Below are 13,848 nucleotides of genomic sequence, written 5' to 3' on the forward strand. Positions count from 1 at the left end.
GTGTAGAATGACAGGATCAGAACTCTGACAGGACAGGATCCAAACTCTGGGTACACTCTGACAGGACAGGATCAGGGGTTGTAGTACACTCTGACAAGACAGGATCAGGGGTTGTAGTACACTCTGACAGGACAGGATCAGAACTCTGGGTACACTCTGACAGGACAGGATCAGAACTCTGGGTACACTCTGACAGGACAGGATCAGAACTCTTGGTACACTCTGACAGGACAGGATCTGAACTCTGGGTACACTCTGACAGGACAGGATCAGGAGTTGTAGTACACTCTGACAGGACAGGATCAGGGGTTGTAGTACACTCTGACAGGACAGGATCAGGGGTTGTAGTACACTCTGACAGGACAGGATCAGGGGTTGTAGTACACTCTGACAGGACAGGATCAGGGGTTGTAGTACACTCTGACAGGACAGGATCAGGGGTTGTAGTACACTCTGACAGGACAGGATCAGGGGTTGTAGTACACTCTGACAGGACAGGATCAGAACTCTGGGTACACTCTGACAGGACAGGATCAGAACTCTGGGTACACTCTGACAGGACAGGATCAGAACTCTTGGTACACTCTGACAGGACAGGATCTGAACTCTGGGTACACTCTGACAGGATCAGGAGTTGTAGTACACTCTGACAGGACAGGATCAGGGGTTGTAGTACACTCTGACAGGACAGGATCAGGGGTTGTAGTACACTCTGACAGGACAGGATCAGGGGTTGTAGTACACTCTGACAGGACAGGATCAGGGGTTGTAGTACACTCTGACAGGACAGGATCAGGGGTTGTAGTACACTCTGACAGGACAGGATCAGGGGTTGTAGACAGGACAGTAGTAGTGTTTCTATAGGTTAACAACGTATTGATTGTAATATAGATTGTTTTGCATTAGATATCTCTGTATTGATGACTTAAATCTACTGTATTTATAACATCATTTTGGCACAGAAATAATTGATTCTCAAGATTGGCCTGGAAGCAGTGAGTGCCCTATTTAAATATTGAAATGATTTGCAGTTCATTTGAAGGATACTAGACCAACTGTTTGAGTGGTGATGGCAGATGGCTGCACAGGGGGACAGATTATTTTTGCTGGAAAGTTTTAATATTCAGCTTTGAGTTAAATGAGTGATGTTGATCCCAAGTCATGCAAGCTTGTGACCATTTACAGCCTAAATCGTTAGGATTAACTCAAAAGTGCACGTTTTGAGTTAGCTTTGATCAGAATTAGTTACTTCATGTATTAGATTAAATTGTTTACAGGTCCAGAGTGAATGCCCCATCTCAGCACTTACCCATCCCACTCTGGTGTTGTCTGTTTCAGGAGTCACATGTAGACATTGAGTTCATTCTAAGCACAGCTAGAAAGAAACCTTGATCGATTCATCATAGCCATCTAAAGCTAGTTACTGTCACTCTGTTTTCAATTATCACCGTTGTCTGTCGTTCCTCTCTGCCACGCTGGGTTTCCTGATTCACACATGTAATCCAGGTGGGAGACTCCTGCCTGGTGTGTGTGTGTGTGTGTGTGTCCGCGAGTGTGATCTGCTGACCGTGTGGAGAAGTGGCGAGAAACTGGGATGGGCCACGGATGAACTGTCTTAATCATTCGTCTCCTGCTGCTCATTGCGAGTTCTAAAGAACTTTTCACTGGGAGACAAACCCCCCCAACTGCTGTGATATGCTTCTCTCTCGTTTCAGAGATCCTCTCCCTCATTAACAACTGGAGCAAATTAGCGCGAGGAGGAATCGGCAAGCTTGCAACTTTAGACAGAATAGCCTATTTCCTGTTTCAAGGGAACTCATCTTGTGTAAATAAAATGTAGTATATGGACCATTGACAATGTTACATGTGTGGCTGTTCTCGACTCTGTTGAATGTATTTCTGTTTTTGAGTGGTTTTGAGCTGGTAACCAGAGCAGAGTGGACAGAGCACTCGAGCTGTTAACTAGGAGAGGGGACCAGAAGTCCCTCGCCCCCTGAGACCCAGTGGTCTTTAACCCGATCCCAGGTGAAAGTGGTTTGGCCCCCGCTGTTGTGCGGGAGCCACGGCCTGCCCTCGTGGTGCCACCATCACGCTGTCTCCCCTGCCCTCGTGGTGCTGGTGCGCTCGGTTCTGCTGGCCCAGGATGATGTGGCAGTGCCATGTGTCGTCGTCGGAGTGCCGCTGCTACCGGCTCAAAGGCTTCTCCCTGCTCAAGCGCTTCCCTCTGTCTGCAGGTGGGGCGGCTGGGCGGCTGCTGGACCAGCCAGTGGGAGACTGGCTGGAACACGTGGGGCTGCCGCAGTACGAGAGCAAGCTGCTGCTCAATGGCTTTGACGACCTGCACTACATGGTGAGTCAATCTCTCACACACACAAACACACCCCTCCTTCCTCGCTCGCTGTCTCTCTCGCTCTCTCCTTATCCTCTTAAATTGTACCTACCTCTCACTCCTTTGGGGGCTAATCTGGGGCTGTCTCACTCCCGCCTTCCTATCTCACTGCCTCTTTCTCTCATCTTCTGGAACTCTGTCTATTCTTTTGTTCTGCCTGCCTACCTCCTTTCAAAGTCAGTCAGACCTCAGAGAGTCAGTCTCCTCTTCTTCCTTCAGTTGGTATTAATCAAGTGTCGATGCAGCCATCCATTAGCCTTAGCAGATCCCATTAGCTTTCCCTGTAAATTCCAATTTACTGAAACCCCCCTGAGATCCCTGCCTCACCCTTTCATTCAATCACACGTTCCTGATTCTCCTCTGTGCAATAAGACCCCTGTCCTCAAGGGGTCCTGTCCTTTCTTGTGTGATGTCTTTGTCAGAAATCTCATTCACGTCAGGAACTTTTTGAAGAATTGCCATTTCTTCATTCACACAGGTTAAAGCCTACATTGCATGATTGATTGCATCATTGTGTTTCATGATTTAAGCTTTATGTTGAAAAGAATTGATAAGCGTGTTTATGTATGTAATGTCACCAAATATTCCATGCAATTTTCCTCATTGGATAATTGAATACAGTTAATCAAATTCCCTGCTCAGATTACATGTGCTGTACAGTGTTGAGGCATGCATCATCTCATTGGAAAGGTCACCTTTTAGCATTGCCCTTCTGACAGGACTGTAGCAGTTGGTTGGTTTGATGCTTGGAGGTTGATGTATTGGGTCCCCCCCTCTCAGTGGCTGTCTGATTAGATGATGTTCACATGGTTGGTGACATTGGCATCGAATCCCCTTAATGTGATGTTCCTGTTTACTAAATTACTCTGTAAACGAAATTAACGAAAGCGTTTAAAGATGAAAATACCAGTGAACCCCCTAGGCTTCCTCTCTCTCTCTCTCACACTATTTCTAACACACACACACACACACACACACACACACACACACACACACACACACACACACACACACTGACAGTCAGTCACAACTGCTGTGAATAAATTACTGTTAAATATTTCCAAGGAAAGTGCCGTGATTAATAAAGCGCCGCAGTCAAGAGCACACCACAGCACTGCAGATGGAGCAGTTAGGGTTTCAAAGGGTATATTACTGGAAACTTTACCAGTAAACTACCAGAGGGTATATTACTGGAAACTTTACCAGTAAACTACCAGAGGGTATATTACTGGAAACTTTACCAGTAAACTACCAGAGGGTGTATTACTGGAAACATTACCAGTAAACTACCATCATTTTGGTATCTTTCAAGGATTTTATATAATCTATCACAAGACATCTGGTGGCCCTTTTGGGTACTTGAGATTATCACAGGTGTCTGTAATTATCTCTAGGCTACTGTGTGGCCGTATCACAAGTAAAATATTTGAAATAATGAAATAACATGATTTTAAGTAAAACATACATTGACAAAGCGGTAAAACATTATCCTAAATATAAACCATCAACTCCGTGAATACCATTATTTTTTATACACACTTTTATTTATTTCACTATGTCAATATGTATTTGTTGTCAATGTTTTGGCATCAAACTGGGGGCAGTTGTGAAATAAGTCAATAGTTTGAAGAGTTGCAGAGTAAATAGAAAATAATGGCATTGTTAAGATTTTTTCATTAATTAGGCTATTTTCTATTGAACCATATGGTTTATCTACTAGAAACTCATGGACAATATAGACACAAACAATGAATACTATATATGAATATATCTTTTTTTAAGTTATTCAATTATACATTACCAAAGTTATGATAGATTGCCATAGATTTTCTGTTAATTACCAAAATTACAGAAAATTCCTGTAACTTTGGTAAATTATCGGTAGCTTTGCAACCCGAGTCAGGGTTGAGTGAGGGGGACAAGGAAAGGCTTAACACTCGAGGTATCTAGGCTCTGTGCCGAACAGAAAGCTGCACAGTACACACAAAACCTATTCAGCCTGTTCACAAGTCCAACACAACCTGTGTTATCACGTAGCTGTCAGCAGTTATGTGTTTGATGCCATTATTACTGTTGGGAGCCCCATTGTGCCTAACTCTCACCTTACAGCTACTCAGCCAACACTTCCACAGTCTCACATTCTTTCACTCACAATCAGTTGACTGCCTGAGTACCAGCTGCTGCCTCACCATAATTGAACTGTATGCCAATAACCGGTGGGTTGCTGTTATTGTGGTGTTACCAGGCTGACAAGGGTTATCCAGCCCCCGATGTGCTGCGTTGTTGTTTTCCAGACATGTTGGTTTTTAGCAGCTTCAGTAATGATTGATGGAGGAGAGGATGGAGGTCCCTGCTGGCCAGGCAGAAGAGTAGGCCGTTGGGCCGGGAGCTGTAAATTAGAGAGCCATGTTGTGTCAGAATGAAGATGTCCCTCCTCACCTAGGCTTAACGCTCTATCCTACACACACACACCTTCCCTGAAACATTCACATCTCAAAAGAGTTAGTGCCTGTGTTCGTCTGTGTGTGTGTGTGGGCTGGTGAGAGAATATTTAGAGGCTACTTCCCTTAAAATATCTACAGTCACAGGTGCTAAATCAAATTTCAAATCAAATGAATTTATATAGCCCTTCTTACATCGGCTGATGTCTCAAAGTGCTGTACAGAAACCCAGCCTAAAACCCCAAACAGCAAGCAATGCAGGTGTAGAAGCACGGTGGCTAGGAAAAACTCCCTAGAAAGGCCAAAACCTAGGAAGAAACCTAGAGAGGAACCAGGCCATGAGGGGTGGCCAGTCCTCTTCTGGCTGTGCCGGGTGGAGATTATAACAGCACATGGCCAAGATGTTCAAATGTTCATAAATGACCAGCATGGTCAAATACTAATAATCATAGTAGTTGTCGAGGGTGCAACAAGTCAGTAACACAAGAGTAAGTGTCAGTTGGCTTTTTCAAGATAAAGCAAAGCAGTTCGACAACATACAACAACACAGAGTTACACATGGAGTAAAACAAATATACAGTCAATAATACAGTAGAAAAATAAGTCTATGTACAATGTGAGCAAATGAGGTGAGATAAGGGAGGTAAATGCAAAAAAAGTCCATGGTGGCAAAGTAAAAACAATATAGCAAGTAAAACACTGGAATGGTAGATTTGTAGTAGAAGAAAGTGCAAAGTAGAAATAGAAATAATGGGGTGCAAAGGAGCAAAATAAAATAAATAAATACAGCAGGGGAAGAGGTAGTTGTTTGGGCTAAATTATAGATGGGCTATGTACAGGTGCAGTGATCTGTGAGCTGCTCTGACAGCTGGTGCTTAAAGCTAGTGAGGGAGATAAGTGTTTCCAGTTTCAGAGATTTTTGTAGTTCGTTCCAGTCATTGGCAGCAGAAAACTGTAAAGAGAGACGGCCAAAGGAGGAATTGGCTTTGGGGGTGACCAGAGAGATATACCTGCTGGAGCGCGTGCTACAGGTGGGTGCTGCTATGGTGACCAGTGAGCGGAGATAAGGGGGGACTTTACCTAGCAGGGTCTTGTAGATGACCTGGAGCCAGTGGGTTTGGCGACGATTATGAAGCGAAGGCCAGCCAACGAGAGCGTACAGGTCGCAGTGGTGGGTAGTATATGGGGCTTTGGTGACAAAACTGATGGCACTGTGATAGACTGCATCCAGTTTGTTGAGTAGGGTATTGGAGGCTATTTTGTAAATGACATCGCCAAAGTCGAGGATCGGTAGAATGGTCAGTTTTACGAGGGTATGTTTGGCAGCATGAGTGAAGGATGCTTTGTTGTGAAATAGGAAGCCAATTCTTGATTTAACTTTGGATTGGAGATGTTTGATGTGAGTCTGGAAGGAGAGTTTTTATAGTCTAACCAGACACCTAGGTATTTGTAGTTGTCCACATTTTCTAAGTCAGAACCGTCCAGAGTAGTGATGCAGGACAGGCGGGCAGGTGCAGGCAGCGATCGGTTGAAGACCATGCATTAGTTTTACTTGTATTTAGGAGCAGTTGGAGGCCACGGAAGGAGAGTTGTATGGCATTGAAGCTCGTCTGGAGGTTAGTTAACACAGTGTCCAAAGAAGGGCCAGAAGTGTACAGAATGGTGTCGTCTGCGTAGAGGTGGATCAGGGACTCACCAGCAGCAAGAGCGACATCATTGATGTATACAGAGAAAAGAGTTGGCCCAAGAATTGAACCCTGTGGCAACCCCATAGAGACTGCCAGAGGTCCGGACAACAGGCCCTCCGATTTGACACACTGAACTCTATCATCTATCAGAGAAGTAGTTGGTGAACCAGGCGACGCAATCATTAGAGAAACCAAGGCTATTGAGCCTGCCGATGAGGATGTGGTGATTGACAGAGTCGAAAGCATTGGCCAGGTCAATGAAAAATGGCAGCACAGTATTGTTTCTTATCGATGGCGGTTACGATATCATTTAGGACCTTGAGCGTGGCTGAGGTGCACCCATGACCAGCTCTGAAACCAGATTGCATAGCGGAGAAGGTGCGGTGGGATTCGAAATGGTCGGTAATCTGTTTAGAATATAACCCCACCCACTTTGCCAAAGCACAGCCTCCACACCACTGGAGGGATGTCTCCAACCACCAACTTACCGTCCGAAGACAAGGCCAAGTATAGCCCACAAAGATCTCCGCCACGGCACAACCCAAGGGGGGGCGCCAACCCAGACAGGACGACCATGTCAGTGACTCAACCCACTCAAGTGACGCACCCCTCCCAGGGACGGCATGGAAGAACACCATTTAGCCAGTGACCCAGCCCCTGTAATAGGGGTAGAGGCAGAGAATCCCAGTGGAGAGAGGGGAAACCGGCCAGGCAGAGACAGCAAGGGCGGTTCGCCAATCTGAAGTATTTTCCAGCTTTGCGGTGTACTTTGGAAAAAAGTCACCCGTGGCTTCAACACAACCTTGGAGACAGCAGTCTGACCAGGAGCAGCTTGGCCTGGGTTTATGATCCTGACCTGCCCCTGGCCTTGTCTATACTGCCACTTTGGTTTAATGGCTGAATGGACCAGCTGTGTCAGAGTGGATACGCTACATGAAAATGCACCTGCTATGATTATCTTTAATGAACTACTACATCATGGGTGCATACTCTGCATACGCCAGCGAATTGCAGATCATTCTCCAGTGGGATTTTAAAGGGCTGAGTCGTTTACATTTTCTCTCACCTCCTGATTGGTTTATTTCTCTGGGTTTCTGCACAATCCATGATCAGCCTTTTGAAATTCTAACGCACAGACAGACAAGTTTGTATAGAGTGTCTAGATTCTGGAGCTTGCGAGAAGGACATGGGGTTGGGAAAGTCTAACTGTCTCTCTCTCTCACATCAGTACCTGTGTTAAATGCTCTGACGTGAAGCTCTGATCTCCCTCTCCCTTCATTCTTTCCCTCCTCTTTCCCTCAATCCTCTCCAAAGGATGGCACTGCCAATTTTTTACCTCTTTATTAGGCTCAGATACCACCTGCTTTGCCCAATTCTGTATGAGGGATTTGGATAAAAGCAGTAACTTTTTTTGTAGCATTTCTTCTTGTCAGATATTTCAGTAAATGGTGACCTTTTTAGAGTTCTCAATTTGTTCCATATCCCCCCCCCCCCTAAACCACCCACAGGAATCTGTACAGTCTTTCAAATGTGCGTGGACTGGTTTGTAATCGATCAAGCATTTCCAGCTTGAGACACATAGAAACAAGTGTAATATTTTGGCCCAGGGATGTGACAGCACTGGGCCTACAACAAGTGCCAGGCATGCTAAGCACCAGTGACTCTACATCCCTCCCTATGCGCTATGAATATCTGATGTGCACAAATCATCAGGGAGGCATGGAGAGTGTGTGTGTGTGTGTGTGTGTGTGTGTGTGTGTGTGTGTGTGTGTGTGTGTGTGTGTGTGTGTGTGTGTGTGTGTGTGTGTATATCTATCTATCTGCTCGTGCCAACTGTACTGGACCTATATCTGTTGCCGAATTTGGAAGGAAGATGATGGTCCTTGCCAAAAGTAATTAAAACTGTGCTTACCAGACAGCTGAACCCCTTTATATTCATCTCCTGGTCCATTACCAGTAGGTTTTGAAAGCTGCATAAGCTCCTCATATACCCTTCTCATTAATAAACCTTCACAGCACTGAGTCACTCTGCCACATGTCTGTCAATGGGGTACAAAAACAGACTCCACACACACATTTTTTTTGTGTGTGTGATTAAGACCTCTATTCCAGCTACCGGACAACTCTCAGCTTTTAGGTTCAGCTGCTCAAAGAGTCTGCTGTCAGAAAATAATTAAAATACATTTTAATCAGTTTCCCCCCCATCTTCAATTCATATTGACTGCACAAAAATGCATGTGAAATGAAATGATGGCTATCTGAGAACAACCCATCTGAAGATTTTACCCATGGTTTTGGGGGGAGTCAGTGTTGTGTCGTAATGTATGTTGTACAGAGCTGCCTTTAAGTTTCCTAATTAAACTCAATTTATTCCAGCAGTCTGAGTACTGTGATCTCTCCTTGGCCCTCGAGCTGCTCCCAGCACCAGATCAATACGATAACAGTGATTGTGTTGTCGGATACGAGTGAAGGAAAGCCCTTTTAAAAAATTATGAGATGTGTTTCTATATCAGATCATGACTCCGTATTCCTGCTTCCTCAAACAGGAAGAACCCGTGACTCGCTTCTGTTGAGAAATGATCATCAGAATCAGAGATTATGCTTTGCTAACGCTGATTGGAATATGGGGCGGCAGCGTAGCCTAGTGGTTAGAGCGTTGGACTAGTAACCGAAAGTTTGCCAGATCGAATCCCCGAGCTGGCAAAGTACAAATCTGTCGTTCTGCCCCTGAACAAGGCAGTTAACCCACTGTTCCTAGGCCGTAATTGAAAATAAGAATTTGTTCTTAACTGACTTGCCTAGTTAAATAAAGGTAAAAAATTAAATAATTAAAATTATATGTTCTGAGACTCTGCCGATAACATCAACAAGCTAAGCACCTCCGTCACTGGCATCATAAGGAAATGCATCTGCGACGTTGTCCCCACAGTGAAGGTTCGCTGCTTTCCCAATCAAAAACTCTGGATTAAAACAGATTGGCACTAAAATAAAGGACAGGGCTACCACACATGGGGCCATCGTAGACCACCCTGAGGCTATGGCTGAGGACCAGAACAAGTACAAGGAGTCCCACTATGACCTCCGCAGAGTCATCAAACGAGCAAGAGGACAATGTAGGAATAAATTGGAATCCTATTACACAGGCTCTGACGCCCAACGCATGTGGCAGGGTCTACAGTCCATTAAGGATTACAAAGGAAGACCCAGCCGTGATCTACCAAACGAACTCAACACATTTGATGCACGCTTCGACAATAAAAACAATAAGAACCATGCGTGAGGGCCCCCACCGATCCAGGTGATCTCGCTCTCTTAGGCTCGCAAGGCCGTGGGGCTGGATGGTATTCCAGGGCGCATTCTCAGAGCATGCACAGATCAGCTGGCAGGCATATTCAGTCATTTTCAACCTTTCCTTGTCCCAGTCTGTAATCCCCACAGTTGACCACCATCATCCCTGTTCCTAAGAACTCGAAGGCTTCATGTCACAATGACTACCGCCCTGGAGCACACACATCAGTAATCATTAAGTGTTTTGAGAGGCTGGTTATGGCACACGCTAACTCCACCATTTCAGACACCCTAGACCCACTCCAATTTGCAAACCGCCCCAACAGATCCATAGATGACACAATCTCAATTGCTCTCCACACTGCCCTCACCCACCTAGATAAGATACTGTACTTATGTGAAAATGCTGTTCATTGACTACAGCTCAGCGTTCAACACCATTGTGCCCTCCAAGCTCATCACCAAGCTCAGGACCCTGGGACTGAACACCTCCCTCTGCAACTGGATCTTGGACTTTCTGACGAGCTGACCCTACGTAGTTAGGGTAGGCAACATCACATCCGCCATGCTGACCCTCAACACGGGCGCCCCACAGGCGTGTGTGCTTAGTCCCCTCCTGTACTCCCTGTTCACTCATGACTGCGTGGCTATGCACGACTCCAACACTATCATCAAGTTTGCTGATGACATGACAGTGGTAGGCCTGATCATCGGCGATGATGAGACAGCCTACAGGGAGGAGGTCCATGACCTGGCAGTGTGGTGCAGGGACAACAACCTCTCCCTCAACATCAGTAAGACCAAGGAGCTGATCGTGGAGAAGGCAAGACAGCACCTCTTCATCCTCAGGAGGTTGAAAAAGTTTGGCACGAGCCCTCAAATTTTCCAAAAGTTCTACAGCTGCGCCATTGAGAGCATCTTGTCTGGTTGCATCACTGCTTGGTATGGCAACAGCACCGCCCTCGATCGCATGGCGCTACAGAGGGTGGAGCGGACAGCCCAGTACATCACTGGGGCCAAGCTCCCTGCCATCCAGGACCTCAGTCGGTGTGAAAGGAAGGCCCAGAAAATTGTTAAACTCCAGCCACCCAAGCCATAGACTGTTCTCTCTGCTGCCACACGGCAAGCGGTAACGGTGCATCAAGTCTGACACCAACAGGCTCCTTAACAGTTTCTATCCCCAAGCCATAAGACTGCTAAATAGCTAACAAAATGTCTACACAGACCATCTGAGTTGACCCTTGTATTTATTTTTGATCTTTGCACTGCCTCTATGCACACTCACAGGACTCTGCACACTGACCCGCCAACACACACATAACATGCATACACATTTATACTGACTCTACGCACACACACTCACATACAATCTTAATTTATCTGCTGCTACTCTGTTTATCTTATATCCTGTTGCGTAGTCACCTTACCCCGATACATATCTACCTCTATAACCCCAGGATCCCTGCACATTGTAAATATGGTATTGGAACTGACCCTGTATACAGCTTCTTACTTTATCATGTTCCTTTTATTTTTATTTCTCTTGTGTTTCTACCTTTGTATTTTTTTAGTGCTACATTGATATTCATTACTGCATTGTTTGGTTTGGAGCTGGCAAGAAAGGCATTTCACTGTACTTGTGCACGTGACATTGAAGCTTGAATCTATATTGACCCAGAGAGAGAACGAGTGGAAGAAGCAAGCATCCATCTGTACTCTGCACGCTGTCAGCTGGACTGGTAATGCCTGTCGCAAGAAACGGGCATCTCTTCCTTCTACATAAATGACTACTCTAACTTCAAAAGCATCCTACTAGTGGCAAGCGGTACTGTGATAGAAACGAGACTGAGTTAGCATTCACAACATCTCTTATCTTCGTTGAGGCTCCCGCTCTGTTGGTGAGACTTCACAGCAGTAGAGAGTGTGTTCATCAAGGCAGCCAGGGAAAATGTATTTCCTTGAAGTCTCTGAGATCAGCGGAGAAGTCGCAGGCACACAGTAGCGGTAATGATTGCCCAGGGAAGAGGCTCAGACTGCTGCTCGGCTTGTAATCAAACATCACAATGATGCCAATGAGCAATATCAGAGGAGAGGAGCAGCCAGCCAGTCCTTCCTCTGTTAATACGCCAGCCTGTGTGATCCTCACAGTCCAGTCTCTCTCTTCTATTCTGTTTGGTTTGGCTCAAAGTAGTCACGTAATGAACACACCACAGCCTCTAATGGGAATAATATTTCCATTACCTATTCATCTGAGGCAGTGGTGTGTGTGAGTTATAGTGAGAATAAATTACAGAGAGAGGACAGACTAACTTCCGCGCCCGGTAAACTCAGGGATAGCGGAGGAAGGACCTAATTGATTTTTACATTGTTGTGTGCGTTGAGCTATTTAAAAAGGACTAGCTTTAAGTTGGAAGGGAATTTCTTGATTGAGGTCCGTTTGTTAAAACATTTTCACAATCTACACACACACCCCCTCCAGCCCACCACTCACTTTTTCTTCGGTTGGCATAACATAGGTGGTATGATCCATTAGCCAGGCTAACTGCCTCAGTCCCCCAGGCTCATGGCACAAGGCTGTCTGCACCAGTCGTTTTCCAGACTGAGCATGTCCCCTTCAGTCCTTGGTGCTGTAGTCAGCTCTATGTAATGTATTCTCACTATATTCTGCAAAGAGGTCAAAGTCCATGAGAGATTCTCCCAGTCGTCGGAGTCTGATTAAGACTGTATCACAAGTTCTCTTGCAGTTTGTGGCCTTGGTGGGTTGACCGATGAACGCTTATACAGCAGGGATAGGTTGGGGTGAATGTTGCATTTTGTCTCATATCAGGCAGTTAGAGAATTTCCTCCACTCAATTGCCTTTCATCAGAAATTGGATAATCCATTTCAAGTTTCCTTTGTCATTGAGGCAAGGGCCCTTCTCTAGTCTCTGTGGTAACTGGTGTAGATGTGGGGGGTTGTCAGAAGGCGTTTAGTGTGAGTGTCAGGATCAGAGAGATGCAGTCAGCCAGCGATGAGGGATCTACAGTATGTGTGTCTGTGTTGGTCCTGGAAATCACTCTGTCGACGTGGACGGCAGCCTCTGACGCCATTAGTGAAGGACACTAAATCTTCCAAACATGGTCTCCAATAGAGAAAAACCTTATGAATGTCTTATGAATGCTACTACACTGTTGAATAACTCCCCTTTACATCTTGGATCCTCATATGATGGCCTGATTGGAAAATATACTGATTTGTATAATTTACCGGTGCCTTGCACCATGTTGCCTCGTGCCTCTCACTGACTCCCCAGCCCGGCCCAGCAGTAAAAATGTAGCGGTATGTGTTCCACAGTGGTCTTTTGTTATACCTGTTGCGTAACGTAATTGAATCCTGGTGCTGACGGACGTATGGGGCTGATGTGAATGGTAGCTACTCCCCCGTTAGTATTCCATACACAGAAAGAGCCATTGATCAGCTATAGCCTCATCTGCACCAGCAGCAGTAGTACCGTCTGTGCTCCAAACTCTAAACACTCCAAGAAAATGTGGGCAGCTGTACTCTGGCTTCATTCCCCTCATCATTGTATTGTTCAGCTCTAAATCGTCAGCTGGAGAGATGAATGAAGTGATCAGATAAGGTGTGAGTGTAGAAGTCCCCAGAGCTGTCATTCCACTATGAGTTATTAGAGGAATAAAGGAAACACAATGAGCCTTTGTCTCAATGTTTTATTTCCTCTTCTCATTTCTCTGTCTCTCTCTCTTTCTCTGCCTCTCTTTCTCTCTCTCTCTCTCTTTCTCTGTATCGCTCTCTTTCTCTGTATCGCTCTCTTTCTCTGTATCGCTCTCTTTCTCTGTCTCTCTCTTTCTCTCTCTGTCTCTCTCTCTCTCTTTCTCTATCTCTCTCTTTCTCTGTCTCTCTCTCTTTCTCTGCCTCTCTTTCTCTCTCTGTCTCTCTCTCTCTCTTTCTCTGTATCTCTCTCTTTCTCTGTAACTCTCTTTCTCTGTAACTCTCTCTTTCTCTGTAACTCTCTTTCTCTAACTCTCTCTTTCTCTGTATCTC

General features: G+C 45.5%; 1 protein-coding gene across 7 annotated transcripts in view; it reads left to right on the forward strand.

The window, feature by feature from the left end:
* The window catches only part of anks1aa (ankyrin repeat and sterile alpha motif domain containing 1Aa), a 121,432-nt gene that overhangs the window by 91,757 nt on the left and 15,827 nt on the right, over positions 1 to 13,848 (forward strand). For all 7 annotated transcript variants that reach the window (XM_029719197.1, XM_029719198.1, XM_029719200.1 and 4 more), the window contains one exon: positions 2,235 to 2,350. In XM_029719197.1, the coding sequence (XP_029575057.1) occupies positions 2,235 to 2,350 (116 nt within the window). The remainder of the gene's footprint in view (positions 1 to 2,234; positions 2,351 to 13,848) is intronic.

Source organism: Salmo trutta, chromosome 28 (assembly GCF_901001165.1).
Source record: "Salmo trutta chromosome 28, fSalTru1.1, whole genome shotgun sequence".
In the NCBI taxonomy this organism is placed as follows: domain Eukaryota; kingdom Metazoa; phylum Chordata; class Actinopteri; order Salmoniformes; family Salmonidae; genus Salmo; species Salmo trutta.